Source organism: Astatotilapia calliptera, chromosome 13 (assembly GCF_900246225.1).
Source record: "Astatotilapia calliptera chromosome 13, fAstCal1.2, whole genome shotgun sequence".
NCBI classification, from domain to species: Eukaryota; Metazoa; Chordata; class Actinopteri; order Cichliformes; family Cichlidae; genus Astatotilapia; species Astatotilapia calliptera.
The window spans coordinates 4,961,846-4,983,022 of record NC_039314.1 but is presented as its reverse complement, the minus strand read 5'-3'; the positions used below and the strand labels follow the sequence as shown (position 1 = coordinate 4,983,022).

Genomic DNA, 21,177 nt, shown 5'->3' with positions numbered 1-21,177 from the left:
TTTTTACTAGGCTGTTCTCTTGACCGTGCGCTTTAAGTGAGACTGTCCGCTGCAGGAATAAATTTTACCTGCAACTTGTCCAGCTGTAAACTTACAGAAGTGCAAACTATGTGTCACATGATCACTGCAATTTGTACGTAAGTAATTTCCATGTCTCCTTTATTGGACTGTGAGAGAGTCAGACATGAACACAAGTTGCATTTAATGTGTAATTATGAGTTCGAGAGAATCTGTGTTGTTTTTCTGCTTAGTGTTGCTTGATCAGGTCATGATCAGGTCACCAGATCAACAGTGTTCTGCAACATTCTTCTTTTTTTTCAACATGATTTGTTTTCCGCTGTTATTCAATGGTGGACTCAGTCTGTCTTCTTTTTGCTTCCTATATTATTATTATTATTTTTAATTGTGCCTTGATTGTGTTCAGCTTTGCCGTTTCCACCTGTGTCTTCCTCTGCAATCGGCCATCTGAGTCATTATAGTCGTCTCGACGTACTTTAAGTGCTTGAATTCTGGATTCCTGTTTTGTATTATCTTATTGTCTCATCAACCCCATGAAGCTCATCATCTGTGATAATTATCTTTTTTAGAGCCTTAAAACAAAAACCAAACAAAGTATTCTGAAAGTATTAAAGACCTCAGAGGATAGTCTGTTTATATTTCCTGATATGATGCTTAATTCATGTTTTACTTTTTCTTTGTAGCTGATGGTTCTCAACTGCATTTTTGGGGGATGCATCACATGTGGGGAAGGATCTCTGTGCTCTAAGTCTGTGGTGTTAATTAAAAAACAGGAAATGCATCTTATCCAAAGCTGTTAATCACACCCCCAGAGTAGTTCACATTTTTAGGATTATTTTTATCAGGGCAAAAAATAATCAACACTAGATTATGGCTTTTTAAAAAATAGATATATACTTTAATACACACATTTTTACAACCACAGTGCATCTAATGACATATACAATAGTACTCATGAGACAAAAAACAAACAGCTGAACAAGTCTTGCCATGCCTGATAAGTATTACACAACTCACTGTAAAGAGGTGAGAAACAGGTGCTTTAACCCATCTACAACGTTGGAAGTATCCCTTCCCTTCATCAGCATTCAGTGCAGTCTGTAATCCTTTTCACCAAAATGTAACACTGGCAGGTTTGTTTGATTTATATCCTGTCGGATCTTCAAGGTGAAGCCACGATATACATCTGCTGTATCCACTGCTGCTGAAGCTTGTGTATGTGTGTCAGTAGTGGCACGACTTAGAGAAACGTTAAAAGAATGCTTAAGGGTCCTGACTGGTAACAGTGAGTGTTGACACTTAAACACAAAGTTGGGATTTTTGACTACCATCGATGGTAGCGGAGCTGCTGAGCGGTTGATGCTGCATTGTCATTAACGGCCGATCCAGGGGCGATTCTAGATTCAAATTTTCAGGGGGGCTCAGCTCCAATTACTAGGGGTGCAACGATACACAAAATTCACGGTTCGGTTCGGTTCGATACTTTGGTGTCACGGTTCGATATTTTTTCGATACAAAAAATGTTCATGCATTTTTAATTTGTCATTTATTAAAATTCTAAATATATATTTTAACTCAAAAGTACAGTTTTTAAATTTAACCCTAACCCTTGTGCGTGTTTTTTATTTTGACAGCGAATGCGCACCTGCGGACCACTTATGTGCAGCCCTGGTTATTTAGCTCGTCATATTGCAGCCACAGAAATTATTTTGTCCATGAAACCATAAAGCTGCACTTTCTTTTTGCCTTATAGTCTGATTTGTCATAACTTCTCCGTTTTGTGGTAAGCTTTTCTTTGGCTGTCACTTCTTCACCCTGACCTGTCTTATTTGGCTCAGCAGAACTGAAATGCTTTTACACGCGCACTCACATAAGCTCAGCGATTCTCTGCGCATCAACCTCTCACATGTTTAAGCTGCGGGAGATTTCACTTGTCATGTTTGCATAGTAAGCTAACGATTGATAAGACGATGTCAGAGGAATTGGTGCACAAATTATCATCACTCACAGATCAGTGCTGTCGCTCTCTATACACAGTTCGCACGATTGCAAAGTGAAAGCAAAAAAACAAGCGCAAATTCAAACGCGATTTCAATATGTCACATATTGACAGTGGCTCACCGATGCCAATGACATAATTACCCAGCTACATTTCTGAAAGAATGCAAAAGCATTGACATATATTTTTCCTTCCTACAATAGCCCGACGGGCAGGGAAGAGATAGATTTTGGTAGCCCGACTGAAAAAATCGCTAGCTCCGGGACGTCGGGCTAGCGATATTGCAAGCCCTTTATCTGATTGAGGAATCACTCATCTTTGGAAAAGAGAGTTTATTACAGAGAAATGTCTCTTTCCAAAATAAAAGCTATACTATCCGCTTCTTCTGGGCTATATTCTCAGCAGCATAAGGAGAATCATGTGCTAACAGCTGTCTAAATGACTCGGCTAAAGTTAGTAGCATGCTTGTTGTTTTTGTCTTTGCACTAGGATGATGTCGGCGTAAATGTGCAGTCATATTCGTTGTGTTCCCACTAGTGCTTTCAGGTTAATCTCGTTGAAATGACGTTAACGCCACAACACGGCAAATCTCCGTTAACGAGCTACCGCCGATCGCTCCGTGCATGGGGCTAGACGGCCAACACGTTAACGAGCTAACTGCGCTAACATACTAGTTCCCACCCATGTAATTGAGCATTGCATGGCACATCCAACATACTGTTTTACTTTAGTCCATGACTCGCTTACCTTCAGGGTCATACGTCACATGAAAACCAAAATAATTCCAAACGCCAGATCTGAATGAGGTTCAATTTGCTTGTTGCAAGCAGAGCTTAACTTCTCTCTCGCTAGCTTGCCCTGCGCTCTTCCTTCTGACTATGCTGTCTGTGTTGAGCGCTCAGTGGATCTGCGCTGGACAGTGCAGCCTAGGCGGAGTAGTCGAACACAGATTCACTGAGCGCTCAACACAGACAGCATCGTCAGAAGGAAAATTGATAAAATAAATTACAAATGTTGTATTGTTCGATACATATGCGTACCGAACCGAGCACTGTATCGAACGGTTCAATATCGATACGAATATCGTTGCACCCCTACCAATTACCTCCAAAGAATAATATTCTTTTAGCCCCGCGTGCTGTTGTAAACTGCTTTAAGGCTTTCAAGTTTTAGAGAAGAGGTCATTGCTTCTTTAGTGGGCTTTCCCTTTGTGCTGATACAGAACTAGTTTTTACTGTAACTACACTTCTGTAGGTTTCTTGATGAGGTCCTTATTGCTGTTTAATATTTGACTTGCCCCAAAATTGGTGACAGTACTTGTGACTTAGCGATGACTTGTGGAGGCATTTGGTAGATTCCTTTTTGTCAGATTACAAGTTTAAAAGTAGGCTTTTAAATACACATGTGTACATCTCCACTTGACTCAAATGGTCTAAACTAGCTAAAGCATTAGAAATGTAAGGCAAGGGAAATTTGCGTGAAAATTCCTGATCCATGAGCGTGATGTTAGTGAAAAGTTCTCTGAGATAATCTTTGCTATAATGATCGTAGTGCATGCATGAATGTACCCCGTCTTCTTCTTAATGGGTGGACTAATCTGAACAAAACTTCCCCCTGTGTTATGTTCTGTTTGCTTTTCTTTCACGTCATGTTTAACGCACATTGTCTGTAATTTGTATCCATTACAGGATTTTTTCAACTCATCACTAAATATGGAATGAATAAAAAATGTCACAGGTGCAGAAGTATAAGACTCCTTTATTAATTTTCATAAAGAAGTCTTGCACATTCCTGCCCAGGTAGCATAGAGGTGGTTAAATGACCTTTTCTGAAATCTGCAACCCGTTTCTAAAATTGAACCACAGTGAAAGTTTGCTGCTTTCAAAATGAACCTACAAGCTAAACGAGCTAAAAAGAACACAGGTCTTCAGTGTTTTTTCGAACAGTAACCCTTTCACAACACACATAGTTTATTCACTGTTGACACAAAACATATTGATTAATGCAGGTTTAGGTTCCAAAGACACGTATCTAAAGTTTCTGAACCTGACAGCAAAGCAGTAACAGTCATTGAAGCGATTAAATCTGTGACAAACTTCTCCAGGACAGGACAGAAGCTAATTTGACAGTTCTCTTTAAAATAGTCTGTTGTTGGTGTCACAGTTAACTTGACACAGATGCACTGGTGCTTAAAAATGCTGGATTTTACTCCCGGCCAGACATGACTGAAACACACGTTGTAAACAAACACCATACCTGGTGAATCACTGCTTAGCATACGACGGTGTTTTTGACAGATACCCAGTAATAATGAACATGCACCACAAAGTAGAAGACATATTGTAACACTGATTGCTACATCTACTTGTAGCTACTGCTGAAGTGCTGAAGTGATGGTATTTAGCTTCAATATTGCTGCTGAACTGTGCTTGTGATGGAATACTCATTGCTTTTATACATGGCTAACTAGCAAACCCACTTGTTTGCTAGTGATAATTATTGATGCATTTCTTCACAGTTCCTATAGAGAGCTTACATCAAAGCATTGGACTGTAGTGTGTGCATGTATGTGGTGATCCACTGCTGGCACCTCATTAATATGCTGTCCTCCTATATCTGCAACAGAGGGAACGGGAGACTGGCATCTCTAAGCCCTCTTGACCATCTTCAAAAAAGATAAAAGCTTTGACCCAAACTAGTTTACGCGGGACACAAAAAAAAAAAATTCAAATTCAGCAGACTGCTCCGTCCTTTTGACGGACAGAGATGAATGAAAATTGCTGCCAAAGCAAATACTGAAACAGCATAGAAAAACACGCTTTCTCTGCAGACACCATCATGGGGCTTCAAAGGAGAAGGCGAGGACAAGATGAAAGGCTGGGTGCATTGTGATATTTGAAACACACTGGCTAGCCCTCAACTAACGGATGTCAAGGTCTGTGGGTTTTGCAGTCCCTTTTTTTTCATTGGGATATGAATGAATCGCGTTGAATCAAGTGCCCTCCATTGTGCCGTGATGGTCAAGAGAACATCCAAGACATTCTTGAATAACGGGACAGAGGAGCACTGGTGAGCAAATATTTATAGGATATCTACAGGGTAAAGCTCTGAGCAGTTCAGTCTCTACAGTTCTTTCCCCCAAGTCTTTTTTTTCCAATAATAAACTGAACATCTACCAGAATACTCTGGACCATAAAGTTTCTTACTTTTTGCTAACCCTTAATTGTCCTTGAAACACAGGGTGAGGGTGGGGCGTCTACAGAAGGGTGTCTATTCACGCTCAGGGAAAGAGAACACCTATCGGGGTAAAGCCTAGTGTTACATTGGGCAGACTTTGTTCTCTGGAATGGGAAGCTGAGCAAATGAACCGCAGTCGGTTGGAGAATCAGATCTGAAGTCCGATCTGGGTGACGTGGTGCTGCCCACGGGGATGTGGGCAGCAATGGCTGACATCTCTCCCGTGTGACTCTCGGCAGTGATTCCAGGTCGATCAGAGGTCTGATTCAGGTTGCTATCAGGGATCGTCCCCATGCCGGTGAAGTGCTGGATAAGACACTTCCTGAACTGAACACAGAGCAAGATAACAGATTAGAACCTCTTATGCCATGTTCACATTGAAATATCATGTAATGATGAAATGCCCTGTTTAAATAACTTATTAGCTACTGTTAGCCAAACGCTAATGTTTACTTTCAGCCACACTTACTGTAACCACCTCTGTTATTTGACTTATCTGATTCTGAATTTGCTGCTGAACGAACAAATGTCACGGTTAATTGCTGGTGTGTTTGATACAAATAACATTTTATTAAAGTGTTTGTTACACAGTGTGTTCAGAGTATCTCTCACACGACTGGATCTGGTACAAGACAGACATGCATTTGGAAGTAATGCTACCCACGAGCAATAACAGGACCACACTGACAGACACAATGAACAGCAGTAACTAATGCAGTATTTACATATACAGATCCAGGGCAATAGTCCAGAGCAAAATGCAGATTACTCAACTTGCTGGGGAGAGCTGTTTTTTTAACATTCCTTTATCAGCTATACATGTTTATGACCAACTAGACTGGTGATGGAAATTAGTTGAGGCTATATGCACACATGTACAATATTGCACACTGCCTTTGCAGACTCTTTTTTTTCTCCTGTTCCTTACAAATGATCTAAACAGTAATCAAAATCACAAGTCAATGCATCTCTGCAACTAAGATCATTTATATTTATTTCCTTTGGTAGGACTAAAGCACTCAATAAACTGATCTGCGAAGCCAGTAATGTTGTAGGGATGGAGCTGGACTCCCCTAAGGTGATGTCGGAGAGGCGGATGTTGTCCAACATACGGACAATGCTGGACAATACCTCCCACTCACTCCATGATGTGCTGGCCAATCACAGGAGCACGCTCAGTGAGATTACTCAAATGCACCACTGAATGACACAGGAAGTCATTTCTGCCTGTACAACTCATCCATCTAATGCACACTGTGCAATAGTTACACCTTTTTGCACATGCGCTACACTGAAAATAAGAAATAACAAATATGTACAGGTTAGAGTAAAATGTCAATCACATATATTTCATCTCTGTTAAATTCTGGATATTTATAATTAAGGTAATTATATGTATTGAAGGTATTTCTTATCATTTGTAAACTTTGTAATAAATTGTTTAATTTAGTTCAGTCTGTTACTATTCTTATTGACAGTTGGTCTAAAGAGATCTGCTCTACCACCTGTGGCTAGTAATCGGAAGGTTGGTGGTTCGATCCTTGGCTTCCCCAGTCTGCATGCCAAATATCCTTGGGCAAGATACTAACCCCAAGTTGCTCTCCGATGCATTCATCGGAGTATGAATGTGTGTAAATGTAGTTTAGTTTGCACTTGAGTTTAGAAGTGCTTGTATGAGTGGGTGTGAATGGGTGAATGAGGCATGTTGTATAGAGCGCTTGGAGTACTCCGGGAGAGTAGAAAAGCGCTATTTAAGAATCAGTCCATTTACCATAATTTTCTTAGGTATTAAAAAAGTATCTGATTTTTTTTTTTCTTTGCCTGTCCCGTTTGGTTCTTTTGCCATCAAAATTATTGTCTAAAGGCAAAGAAAGATGCCCAACGGATTTACTTTACCAAATGGACCGTCCCAGCCTTGCCGTATTGGTCTATTTGATTCACCTTTGCTTTAATTGTTTATTTTATTTTCATTTGCTGAACACGGGACAGACTTGACTGGGGAAAAGAAAAGGGAGAAAGAAAGAGGGAAAGAAAAAGAGCGGGGAAGAGGGACAGTGATAAAGGGCAAAAACCAAAAACCAACAAAACAAACAGACAAAAAATACATATGTCAATCACCTGGATCACCTGTTGAGAAAGAAAAAAGAGAAAACAAGCAAAGAAAAACAGAGCTGAAAAGTATCTGATTCTGATGCTAAGAGCAAACTGCTTGTTCCTATGACCAAAGCAGGGAACCAGAGTGACTATAACTGTATATCATGAAGTTTGACTGTACAGAGGTGACCATGAAGAAGATCAGCTCTACAAGGTGTCCACAATATTAAAGTGGTTTACTTATGTGAACCCCTCTAAAGAGATTGCATTTGTGTCTGAGGGCTCCATTTCTCACGAACATAAACACAGGCTGGTATCTTGTCAGCGCTCGACGAGGCAGGTGAGGTAAAGCTTCCTCATTAGTGATGTGCTGACAGCTGTCAATGTGCCACCATTACTCAGATGCAGTTCTGCAGAAAGAAATGCCAGATGGAAAATCCATGAAGAGAGAAGAGATGGAGTTCTTCCTGTCTCACCTGGAGACATTTAACCAGTCATGATGTGTACAGTTATGTAACAGAGAAAAAAGGGGAAACTGTAGCTGTATGCACGGTCAACTAGATGTGAATTGAAAAATGTAAGGTTTTTGCACCTTATGCCCATAAGGTGCAGGACAAGTATCTCCTCAGGACTTCTTATAATTTGGGAGATGTCTCACAGAACATGGGGATCCTGTGGTAAAAAAAAAAAAATAGCCTTGTGCAAATCATGACAGTAATTTGGGGTTCTTCTTCTGCCTCTCATCCACCCAAGAATCAAATGTGCTCCAGTGGCATTTAAAAGCTTGACAGCAGTTTAGGTTTAAATTCAGAAGTTTCATGTTGCTTCACTGTATTGAAAACCCATTTACAGCTAGGTTACTACTGCTTGTTCTGTTACGCTGATTCAGCTGATTCTGACGGTGGCTGGGAGGCGTGCACCTGCTCAGAAAGACACAACAGCAGTGGAACTGACACCAGTGTTACCTTTAAGAATACAGCCATTTTTTAGCAGTCATTGATTTCAATCATTGATTTCACATTCCATCAACACTAAAAATCCCTGATCCCTTTTTCCGCTTCCCACTCTGTGTAGTCTTGAGGAGAAAAAATCATTCCCAACCCTCGGTGACCTATCTAATTTAATGGTGCAAGCCTCCTAACTGCCCCCCTCAAAGCAGCAGTGCTGTTCAGAGTGTGAGAGCAACACCTCTGCTATCCTCCGATGTCATGAAAAAGCACAAGGCTGCCGTTATGGCAGTGCTGCATTCAATAGCGATTCCTCCTGTGACCTAAAATATGTTGTAGCTTTTTATATATATAATGGTTGTATAAAGCTTTCCTCCAATAAAACAGTAACTTTAAAGCACTCCCACATAGAGAAACAGGTCATAAAAGATCTCTTTAATGGCAAAACGATTGGCCTGAAACACATTAGTTCTTTATAGCAGATACTTCCACCTTCTTTAAAGTTTAAGAACACCCTAAGGTTTGGAAAGCTGAAACTCTGACTACACCAATTTGTTCTGGTGACAAACTGAGGTCATGGGCAAGCAGGACATATTTATATTTATAAGAACTTTTTAACTGAAAATACTGTGAATTAATTCAATCTTTAACTAAACTGAGCTGTGCAACTTCAACAAAACCTTCTTTTTTCTTATTGCTGGCTGTTGGACTCATTTTTGTTTTCTTATATTTTTATGGTCTAAGAATCCTTTCTGGTCTTGCAGCTCTTCTGGTTCGCCAAGTTGTACCTGTGGACTTATTATTACACAAGAAAAGTAAATATGCTGTATCACATGCTTCTGGTCATCTGTTACCTTAGAGACCACCTTTCCAATTATGCACTTTATCTTTCAAAATGCAAGCTATCAGTTCTCCGGTATGCCTGGCTAAGGTACTCCCTTGTACTTTAGCTGGTACTTGTGCTTTCTTGATTTGATTTTTACTAAACTGAGTCAATGGCAGAGGGAGTTGGATGAAAGAATTTGATTTCCTGAATAGAGATCAAGATCCTGTGGACAAAATGTACATTGTAGTACTCTCCAGAACCGTCAAGATTAGGACGGGGTTTTTTTGGGGGGGGGGGGGTTATTTTGCTTTTTTAGATCCTCAATAATTAAACTAACATTGAGAGAGTAAAGCCTGTTTAAAGCATGAATTGAAATAAATTCCAATTATACTATTGTCATGGCACTGGGTCTAGTGCCCCAGTGTTTTTTGTTTAACTTGTACTCTTTGAATTACTGTTTTCTGTTTGTATTGCACTTATAGTTCCTGGTTTCTGTTTTTTCTGTTCTATTTCTGTGCCTCCCTTGTCTCTGTGCTTCATGTTTCCTCTGTTCCCGAGTCCATTTCCACATCTCAGTGTCTAGTCTGCGTCTTTATGAACGTCATGCTTCCTGTTTTATTTTGATAGTCCGTGTCCTGTGTGCAGTGTAACTAGTTTTGCTTCCCCTTCTCTTGTTAGGCCTCATTTGTCCCAGCTGGATGTCCCCCATCCTCGTGTTGTCCTGCTTGTATATTTAAGCCCTGTGTTTGTCTCTGTCTGTTGCTGGGTCCTGTTCCTGGTTTGTTTTCTTGTTTTCTAGTCTGAGTTTCTAGTTTCCAGTTTAGTTTGTTGTATTTGTTGTTTTCTCAGCAAGTAAAGCTTCGGCTTTGAGTTTACCTTTCCGTTTGAGAGTCCTCCTCCTGCCTTCCACACAACACAGTCATGACAGCTATGGTGCTCTATGAATGTAGAAAGTTTTTTTTCACCTTTTAGCTTTTTGAGGTTTAATGTAACTGGAGGTGGTCTTCCTCTAGAACTACAGGGATATATTGCAGTAGTCATGCATCAAGTCACCTCCAGCCTCTACTTTACCTCATCTTGTTATGTAACCAACAGAGAGACAGAGAGGGAAAAATATCAAGCAGTAGAGGTCACTTGATTGTTATGAGCATTAGCAGTTGGGTGTTTAGACCTGCCGGCTAGGTGTTATTTACATTCAGTGGGTCTGGCTGACCTACTTAAACAGCAAAGTGGGGCAATCTGATGGAGATGGACGACATGCAACAGACTACAGGCAATAGTCTGATCTAGGCCCTTTGACAAGCACATGTATGAAAAATGTTATGTAGTCAATTCTAATGGTCATATTTCACTGCAGCAATGTAAATAATCCTAACAGAAAATAATAAAAATGGTCAATTACACAATATGCAAATGAGGGACCTGTGAAAGGAGACATGACACTGCATTGCACTTTGTACACTGGGAAAGTTACAGGAAAGTGATATACATTCTGTTAATTATTATAAATAATTATTTAAATCTCTTCTTCCCTTCTTTCTATTCAGAAATGAAAGAAATATAAAATGCCCTGTAGTTCCATGGACAATGAGAAATTAATTAAGACATTTAAATAGTGCTTTAAATATGGTGGTATTTGGAAGCAAGCATCAACTACCAATATTTATTAAATGCTTTGCATAAAGAACGAGTGTCTTATATAGAAAATGGTTTATGCCATCAAGGGAATAAAACACATGATGGGTGTTTAAAGTCTATACATTATGTGTCAAAAAAATCTCCCTTTATTAGTTCTTTCAAAAGCTGCAGTGAAAATCCAGGTATTAGTCCCTTACACTGAGAACAGAGCAAGAGAGCACAGAGTAAAATAAAAAATTAAGTAAATGACATGAAGAAATGTCAGCAGCAGCCATTTTACAGTGGTAAGCCTCACACCTTTTTTTAAGCAGACAGTTGTGCACTGTGGATTTTATACTTCAGTCATTCACCGTGCACTGAGAAACAGGCCGACACTACAAAACAACAGAATAAACCCACCTCTATAGTTCAACAGCTTTCATGTGACACAAGCAGTAATGTGTCTCCAGGAAGGAATGGCCAGACTAAAGTAAAGCAACACTTAGTGTGACTAAAGTGAAACTATGATGCAGTGGCTCTAAAAATGTCTACTTACCTGTTTGTTCATGAAAACATAGATGATTGGATTGTAAACGGCAGCTGTCTTGGAGAAGAAGGCTGGGATAGAAGCCAGTCTTGGATCCAGTTCAATAGTTGGATGTGCTGTGACCAATATGGAGAAGACTGCGTATGGTGTCCAACCCACCATGAATGCCACGATCATCACCACCACCATGCGGGTCACTTGGCGCTCTGGTTTCCTGGCAGTGGCCAGACGACCATGTGATACCTGACAGCAACATAAAAATGTATGCAGTCATGCATTTGCTGGGATGTCCGCTCCTGGAAAGATTGCAGCACTGGTGCTCCAGACCAGCAAACTGCCAGAACTTTAACTTTTATAGAGGCAGTCACACAATAACTGCTAATCAAATTAATAATTGACCACAGGCATCTGACTGCTACTTCCCCTCTGAATTCCTACAGAAGCCGTAAGATTGTGCTTAGTTTCTCAGAGTTGTGTGAAAACTTTCTTTTTTACATAACTGTACATGTCCATCAGCTGATCAGTAATATCCAGTCATTTCCGTGTAGGTGGACAACAGCCATTATAACCTGACGCTTATTTGAGAGATGAGTAATAGTACTGTCAGCTGCAATGAGCAGTCATCCAGTACCTGATATTCCCTGTAATAAAAGCTCCAAATTAAGAAACATCTTAACTAGTAATATACTGAGTCACAATGATGACATCAGTACAGCGCTGAAGTCTGGTTTCTGTCATCCTTCCTTCTGAGCTCTCCTTCTTAACTTTTCTGTAATTTTGTAAAACTGTAAAAATGATAGTGTGTGTGTGTGTGTGTGTGTGTGTGTGTGTGTGTGTGTGTGTGTGTGTGTGTGTGTGTGTGTGTGTGTGTGTGTGTGTAAGAACTGACCTTCCTGAGCTTCCGTAGGAGCTTCCCATAGCAGAAGAAAATCACCCCGAGAGGCAAAATGAAACAGGTGACGAAGAAAGTAAGGATGTAGCTGTGATCTGTGATGTTGGTTGAATACCTGTTCAGAGATGAACAGAAAAAAAAGTTTGACTCCATTTTAAATTAATGTCACTGTGTCTACCTGTGACTCCCTGCGAGAATTAAATCTAAATAAGGCCATCTGCAGCAACCCCAACTGGTCGCAGCAGATGGCCGCCCTTCCCTGGTTCTTCCGGAGGTTTCTTCCTGTTAAAAGGGCGTTTTTCCTTCCCACTGTTGCCAAAGTGCTTGCTCATAGAGGGTCATATGATTGTTGGGTTTCTCTATATATGTAATATTGTAGGGTCTACCTTACGATATAAAGCATCTTGAGATGACTGTTGTTGTGATTTGATGCTGTATAAATAAAATTGAGTTGAATTCCGATCTAAATTCAGAACAAAATGTCATTTTGAGGTTTTTCAAAGAAAACAAAATTTAAAAAAAATACTTCTGCACCTCATTTGAGCTTCAGTTCAAAAGGGTAATTTCACAGCTGACACAAATTTCTGTGGCTCAAAACACCAGAGGGTGGGGTTTGAAGTGTGGTTCAGTTGGAGATTTGCAATGCAACATTTCACACCTCATTCATTTATGGAATCCATGGTGCTAAATATCAAACACTGAAGTTGTGTTTAGAGGACAGAAGAGTTGTAGGAAATTGGTAGATTTGTACAGAAATCCTCGGACCTGTGACAGCAACTCACTGGAATCCTGAAACTGTAGCAATATGCATGTATTCAACCCTCTGAGGGGCAGGACATTTTCCTCATTAGTGCCATCTACTGTTCAGTGGGCCAAATTAGCTTACAATTCAATTACCTAGTCACTTCTGCATATAAACAGACAGCATTGAAATCACCTCCAAGAGTCATTTTTAATCAGGTGAATTCCTGCACTGTTGCTGACAACTCAAAAATGTCAGCAACTCAGGATCTTGCTTTCCACCACCAGCTGGTGTGCTTTTTCTCCAACAGCATGCCTGCCAGAGAAAATCATTATAAATTAATATTTCCTGTTGAAAGAATGATATTTCAATCCAATCTGTTACAGAAACATTACATTATTGCTCAGACCATAAAATATAAGTTTAAAACACCCAAGTTTTTGCATGAAGCTAGACAGAAGTAACTGGACTATATACTATAATGAAACATTCTCGTTTTGGGGTTTTTTGTTAAAAAATGTGTGCTATGAAAATGGAAGAAGGAAAAATAAACTTTTCATGTTTCATGTTTTGTGTGACAGGTTTTTAAAAAACAATAAAATAACAAATATTTTATTAGAAAGAAGCCCTAATTCCTATAAAATACACTGTGATCACCGACACACAAACCTCTGATTATTCAAATTAAACTGAGAATATATGTGGCTGAGAGCATGAACATAATTAAAAGGTTGACCTGTGACCATCAGAACTTTCTTAGTTTTGGACCCGCCTGTGTCCCACTCTGTCTGGATAACGGCTGCAGATGCAAAAAGTACTCTTCAGCCTATAGTTCATGCACCTATGGTATGAAATTCAACATCTTACATCACCTTATTCTCAAGTTATTCTCATTCAATCAATTTGAAACTCCTACACTGCTTCGTTCTTGAGCTCTCACATTCACAAACTTAAGTTGCAGCAGTGGGAAACCAAAAATGCTTGTGAGTTAGCGACAGCTCCAGAATCCTGGAAGAAGAACTTCAGCATTCTCTAAAAAAAATCATCTTTCCATAAATTTAGCCAACACTGGTATCGTCCATGCTGAAGACTGAGTCGCTGATAATAAAAGGGGAACATATGGAGTATTTGAAACTAATATATGAGATTTGTGTAATTTAGATTTGTGAAAGAAAGATGCAGTCTGGGAAACCATCAGCTATCATCTGCTGACTTGGGCTTCTGCTGTAGCCATATTGTGCATAAATATATTAAAAACAAGGAAAACAAGCTCATGAAAATTCAACCTCCAACCACATCCTACTTAAACTACCTAAACTTAAATGTATCCTCCTTAATGTTATGTTGTACTGCAAGGTGATAGAGTTTTGAATGATTTGACATGTAGATGACATTGCACAATGCTGTACTCACATATTTACAATATGCTAGTGTCTCTAGTTGACAAGGAAACAGAGCAATAGGCAAACCTCCAAAACAGTATACATGATAGTTTGTAATGAGCGTATGGTAGAGGGTGAATAATATGTGCCATACATGCAGATCTTCTGATCAAGCCCAGGGATTTGAGCTGACAACCTCCCACCTCTGCATGTATCTTTGTACTAAATATCCTACAGAACACCTGAGCAGTAGAGGGGATTTCAAAGAAAGTCAGTAGGATAAAGTTAGTAGACTCCGTGCAGGGTGCAGCTACCTGCCGACAGTTCTGTGGCAACATGCGAGTCCTTCAAAAGCCAACGCTTCCAGCACTGAATATTTGCATATATACATATATGCATATAAAAAGATGCACATAAATGAGGCTTTTAAAATTTATCAGGCTGTGCATGTTGCAACTGAAGCTCACACACCTGCTCCTGCTGTTAACCAAATATTTTCTGACACAGCTCACACCGTGTGCAGCCAGAAATGTAGGGGATTATATATGTGGTTGGTATCTCCATAAGGTGATGTCTTAATTGCATTGTGTGGACAATTTGTTCTCCTGGCGCTTCTTCTAAGCAGTGGTTCTCCAACGGGGCTTCGGGCAAACTCTCAGCCCATATCTGCACGCCTTTGATCAAAGCAGCTAAATAGCACTACCCAGATGACGCCCTGAGGGCCGAGGTTAGAGGAGACCTCTTTTTTTTTTATAACAAAAATTAGGACACAGCAAGCTAACATGGCTGAAAGAGCGACATAGAGCTGAGTGACAGGGTTGAGGGAAGAATGGCTGCTCCGTTTCTATGTAAAACACATTGTTTAAGGTTAACGTTGAACCAGTGAGGTTCATAAACACCTAAAATCCAGTAACATTAATTCATTTAAATTCTGCCATCAACATGTTGCACCTCATCAGGTGACTTAAGTACATGTAAAGACAATCTTAGGGACATACTCACATTCAATGACCCTTCATCATTGTCTTTGAGTATTATAGCCCTTGTAAACTTGCTTGGGTTAAATGACCAACTGCCTCAGTACCACACTGAACTTCATTCAGTTTGGAGAAACACGCTACACCTTATCTGCCCAACACCAAACAGTCACATATTCATTTACATCTCAAGATATTTCCCTCAGAACCAAAACAGAGCAAAAACTATATTGTTTGTTTCTTGGTTTATTTGTTTTTTTGCATTCATAAAGCTAAGGCATAATACTTGCTAACCAAGTAAACTTATTAGCACTAACAATTAGCTTAGCACTCTACCATCTCATTAAAAAATGGTCAATTCTGGATTAAAAGAAAAACAAATATCATCATAGCAACCTAAACACTAATGTGGAGGTTTCATGATCCAACCAGCGACATCACTATTTTGGATTGCATGCTATGGTTTGAGAGTTTCTTATGACGCCACCAAGTGGTCAAAAAAAATGATTCACAAACCAACAGTTGTTTATATTTAACCAAATACAGCCATTGATTTTGAATTGGTGCATGATGTGAGTAAGGAAAAACGGTCTTAAGAATTAAAGTTCAACTCAAATCATAATTTTCTGTTAAGGTCAATCAAACCCTGCTTTCTTAAGTATACAACAGGGTTATTTGCCCCAAAGCAAAAACCTCTAGCATTGAAATACTTTTTGGGTATTGAGGAAATAAGTTTGGCTTTTTTTCTAAATGGGATTTGTGTGTGAGAAGTGCTCATTTCTCACCAGTCGGGCTCACAGGTGGTCCCAATCTTGCTTACAGTGTATCTGTTCCATCCCAGCACTGGAGGGAAGGTCCAGATGAAGGAGAAGGACCAAACGAACACAAGACCCAGGATCGCGTGCTTTGCTTGCAGTCGGATGTTACCCAGAGGTCGGCAGATCACAAAGAACCTTTCAAAGGACAGGACAGCCAGGGACCAGAGGGCCACGATCCCTTAGGGAAACAGCAGGAGGTCAATGTGGTTGAGCCAAGTGGGACATTTACCAGTGATACACAGCAACATCCCAGATTTGCACGAGGTCTGGGTAAAAGCAGCTGCCCTGGTGCTGATATAGTTTAATGATTTGAGATGGGTACATTAGGTTATCCCCTAATGAGCTTTGTTTTAAAAAGGCAGTATTTAATTGTGGTAATAAGTCTCTCTCATAGAAGAGCTAATTGCTTATCTCTCCACAGTGAGATTCTTCATGTGTATTTCTGCTAGTGTCACTGGGGAGAACTAAAGACAGGGGCATAAACGAAGGTGTTCAATTATCACACATTTAAACAAAAGCCTCTGGTATATAGGTTCCCAAATACATTCATACCATTACTCCCGACGGTGGTTTTATAGCTTTTAAAGTTCTGATAACTGAACATCAAAGGAGGGTTTTTCTAGAAGAATTCAGTTTTTACCCATTAAGATTTAATGTATTTATCTGTACAGCACAGGGGCAGTACAAAGACCTAAAAATAGACACAAACAGAAAACATTCTCCCCCTGAGTAGAATATTAATTGGAGCATCCACCCTGTTCGAGGGGAGAAGCTCACCTAATGTAATGACTTTCATATTTACCCACACCCTTTTACACGCACACACGAATAATAGCAATGACACTGCAGTTAATCACTTAAAAGTGCTGTTAAAGCAAAAACATTCGAGTGGCTTTTCACCATGAGCCTATGGAAGATGTGCGCTTCACTTCAGCGGGTTATTGATCATGTATCAGCGCAGCTTCTTCAGTTATCATCTAGACTTTGCAGCTTAGGATCAAAATCTGTTCAGCCTTCCAGCACATGGCCACACAAGTCATTTGTTTGTTATTCAGTAATAACTGTACGCGACAGGGTTGCAATGCAGCGCATTACAGCAATTTGTCCCCACAAATAGCCCACACAACACGTTATAATCATGGAGCAAATAGAGATCAATACATTGATTTCTGGAGTTATTTAACATCACTGTCTGTGTGTAAGCTCTGGGTACAGATGCCATCAACTAATGCACTGCATAATGCAGTTCTGGTAAAGAGCATATACAGTACTGCAATAAGCTGGCTCATTAAAGCACCACACGTGACAGTAATTTGATAATATTCTCATTAAGTTGCATGAAAATATAAATTCATTATAAATTAATATTTCCTGTTGACAGACTGTCAGTTTTACAGACTTAGACAAAATCATCCTTTTACTTCATGTGCCATTCCTCTCTGAAACCATGTCACAAATCTAAGAAGGCTTTGCATAAAATGATTAAGTATTCAGACTTTATGTACTGCAGGTGTCTCACCAGATGCCCATGATCCCACACAGCATGGGAACCTCTGCATGCCATTCCAACCCACCTACTTGGTTATTGGTGGTCACAGCACTGGTAACCTACTTAAAGCAAGTCATGTACAAAAGTGTGTGAGAAGGCTTCTGTACCAGGATCGCTTTAAATACTGCTTTACACTCTGGACTCACACAGCAGCAGGAAGCAAATACTATCCAGGTTCAGTTTAAACATAATGCACAGTTTATAAAACAGCCCTCAAAAGAATCAAACTTCAAGTTAACAGTGAGACTGACATTGATTTTGGAGTTATAGTTTTACTTTGGCCAGAAATGTCTATCATCCCGATCCTTGTGCTTTTGGTGTCTTGGTTACAACTGAGGTTTAAAGGGTGTGTGTCAGATAGAATGGATTTTTAAATATTAGTCTTGAGCTGTTTAAATAAATAAACATTTAAAATCAGTCTACACATTGATGGATGCCAGAATGCATTTATTATTTCAACATTTCTCCTGTCACTGTAAGAAAGTAGTGCTTTCATCGTTTGAATCTTGTCCAAGGAAAGCAAGCAAAGTTCCTGAGGCTGGAATGTTCTGTCAGTTAGAGGGATTGATTCTTTATTTGACATGGCTTCTAGATGCCCTAATTTATTAACAAGCGTTTAGTGACAAAGTCGAATAACACCACGTGGAGTTGTTTTACTCGCACGCACAGCAGCTCTTTTTTGCAGTAAAAGGAGCCACTCTGACAGCTACAGCTATGGAACGTGGAGCTTCATTCATCTCTGCCATTACAGTAACAGGATGGGGGAAAGTGTTAACCTACCGAAAAAAGTAACTGCAAAGCCCTCCAGGACGCAAGCCCACTTCCCGAGGAAGAAATAACCCCTGGCGTTAGTCAGGAAACTTATTACTCCACCGGTGAGGGAGACTAGAAAGTCGGCGATGGCCAGATTAACTATAATGTAATTCAGGGGCTGCCTCAGTTGTTTGAACTTGAAAGTGACAAACATGACCAGGAAATTTTCGGTTAAAGACAGCGAGCTGACCACAAACATGAGAACGGCCAGGATGGTGAAGTTCCAGGGCGCGATGTTCTTGATGGGTCCGTTAAAGGGATCATCGGGGGTGGAGAGTTCAGGTGCCACGGTGTAGGACACGCCGTTCACTGACACGCTGAAGGTTTCCATTGTCCGTGTCCGGAGAGTCCGCTGGCTGCTCGCTAACCCTAACCTCGGTCTCCTCTTCTCATACTCACAACTTAACGTGGAGTCTGTGCCAGACAGGCGCGCTCTGCAGTCACTTGGAAACGCGCCGCTTGAGCTGAGCACGCTGTGCGCTCCGGGACTCCTCTTTCCAAAAGTTCAGATGTTGAAATCCGCGCTGGCCGCCGCGCATGGCGAAGCGCAGGACGGAGAAATCCACTAAACGCGCTTGGGCGTGATTGTGCGCCGCTGCTGGAAAGTGTCAGTCTGCATGTGAGAGCGGAGCAGAGCGCGAGCTGTGCGCTGCGGTCAGGGGAGATGTCTTGAAAAAGCGCGAGTGGACGAATGATCGGGGGCATCTTGGCGGCTCTTATATAGGCGGCTCCGGCATCGCTGCTGTCCTCCAGGACGCCCTCTCCGTGCGCGCTTCTGTTCAAGCTCCGGACACTGATCACAGTCCAGTCTCCAGGCTTGGCGCGTACTCCGGATGAACCCGGGAGCGCATAGCTGCCATCCAACACTTTTACACACGAGCCAGTAATTACTACCATGCATGATTAATAGGCTACATCTAATGTGTGGCTATTTTAGGTGCATTTCGAAAGGACACGTAGAGATCTGGTGATTTTCGCCTTTTCAGTGCGCAATTTATTAGTGATGCATAATTAGGCACCGCAGCGGAGTGATTGGTCGCAATGGACCTGATGTATTCGTCTAAATTAACTATAAACGTTCACCTTTAAACTCTCTAAAATTCACATGCATATTGAAGTCCTTGAGCGATACGTGTTAAATTAACCTGGATAATTAGTCTTTACTCACATCTACAGGAATCCATCATTTATGGCACACAAATTTAAAAATTCGTGTGTGCTGCACATTGATCACAACAAAGCTCTCTGTTATAAGTAAATATGCAATTAAAAGTTCAAGTCACACAACATGATGGTGTCAAACTGGAACACACCTGGATAATTACCAACCCAGTCATCCATTAATCTTATAAAGGCGAACATTTTACAAGACAGCCTGTTATGCTCCAAACCACCCTTTATAATCTGAGGGAAAATGCTTGTGCAGAGAACAGTCTGAAAGCAAGGAAGGTTGTACTTATGCTGATAAACCACTGCTTTTTAAAGAAATCAGAAGGCTGATTGACTGTATGCCAGTCAGCAATAACATTAAGACCACTGCGTGAAGGTGATCAGGTCTTTACCTCTGAATGTAAAGTGCCACCACCTTAATATTTTTATATATCCAGCCACAGGAACAAGCACTGACATACACATTTGAAATCTCAAACTAAGTGAACATTCATTGGATGGACCGTTCAACAGTTAGTGCCACTGGAGAGAACCGGTGTCCCTGCTCCAGCAGGTCAGAGTTGTTTTCATACATTTATGAAATGTATGAAAATTGCACATCAGGCTTTGCAGTTTGAATCTCTCATCAGACGAGAGGCTAAAGTACAAACTTGTCTCAGAGGATTTTTAAAGCTCTTTTAAAAAATTAGAGGCTTAGTGAAGGTTGTGTATTCTAAATGATTAGTTAGAAACAGCTTCACTGTTACTTAGTGGAAAGTGTCTCTTCAAGAGCATTTTTACATCATATTGGCTGTTTAGGGGTAAGAGGAGAATTTCTTACTGAGAAGACTGCCTGTGTAACTTAACTGCAGCTATCCAAAACATTTTCTTTCAAGCAAGAAAGTCAAACATCCAGCGCTATTGAAAGCTGTGCATACAGAGAAACCGCCTCATATATAATTCCTACACAGTGTGAGACATTATTAGTTGCTCAAAGGTTATAGAAAATAACACCACAAGAAAGGTGCATGCAGCGCTAAATAAAACTGCTCCTGACTTTAAGTTTGTGTAATTCAGTGATGATACAATTCAGTCCGAGGCACGGCATGAAGGTTCAAAAGGATCAAGAGTTTCAAAAGGATTAGGAGTTAAAGATTAGCTCCAAATTCATTCCCAGTCAAACAAACATGTCATCTATATTTCAGGTTCCACTTTCATGTTAACTTAGAGCCAGAACCTGAAGGTCAAGCCTGCACAGAACTTTTTCCTCTGAGGTGAATCACCTTCCCGCTGTCTCCATCTCAGCCCAGTCTTTGATCTAGTTCCCTCTTGTGGAAGCCAGCTTGTCACACCTCAGTGACCATCACGTAAATGAGGATTTATTGCCTGCTCTAACTGTCCAGACCTCTGTATGACTGCTTTTGTTTGGCAGGTGTTTTAAAGCTCCACTGCCGAGCTCAACCTTGTGCTTTTGCTCAAGAGAGGCAAAAGATCAGATTCACTTAGTTCATCTTTTGCTAAAATGCTTTCCACAGTTTCTTCAAATACAACATCATTTAGCTCCAGCAGT

At 40.5% G+C, this 21,177-nt stretch overlaps 1 protein-coding gene across 2 annotated transcripts; it reads right to left on the bottom strand.

Moving 5' to 3' along the window:
- Positions 1–3,086: 3,086 nt before the first annotated feature.
- valopa (vertebrate ancient long opsin a) lies at positions 3,087–19,275 on the bottom strand. 2 transcript variants are annotated; one of them, XM_026190893.1, is made up of 5 exons: positions 18,426–19,275; positions 16,064–16,274; positions 12,175–12,292; positions 11,295–11,528; positions 3,087–5,581 (listed from the first exon to the last, which is right to left on the bottom strand). In XM_026190893.1, the coding sequence occupies exons 1-5, from the start codon at positions 18,787–18,789 to the stop codon at positions 5,336–5,338; spliced, it is 1,173 nt and encodes a 390-aa protein (XP_026046678.1). In that variant the 5' UTR covers positions 18,790–19,275; the 3' UTR covers positions 3,087–5,335. The 2 variants fall into 2 exon arrangements, with proteins under 2 accessions (XP_026046678.1, XP_026046679.1); XM_026190894.1 differs by lacking the exon at positions 3,087–5,581 and adding an exon at positions 9,591–10,059.
- Between the last annotated feature and the right edge of the window lie 1,902 nt (positions 19,276–21,177).

Bases quoted from the DNA above. Each gene is read 5' to 3' on its own strand.
- valopa (XM_026190893.1), bottom strand. From the start codon at position 18,789: ATGGAAACCTTCAGCGTGTCAGTGAACGGCGTGTCCTACACCGTGGCA. The intron at 12,293-16,063 runs GTGAGAAATGAG...ATCTCTGAACAG, and splicing joins ACCACCTGTGAGCCCGACTG to GTATTCAACCAACATCACAG. The intron at 5,582-11,294 runs GTAAGTAGACAT...CTCTGTGTTCAG, and splicing joins ATGTTTTCATGAACAAACAG to TTCAGGAAGTGTCTTATCCA.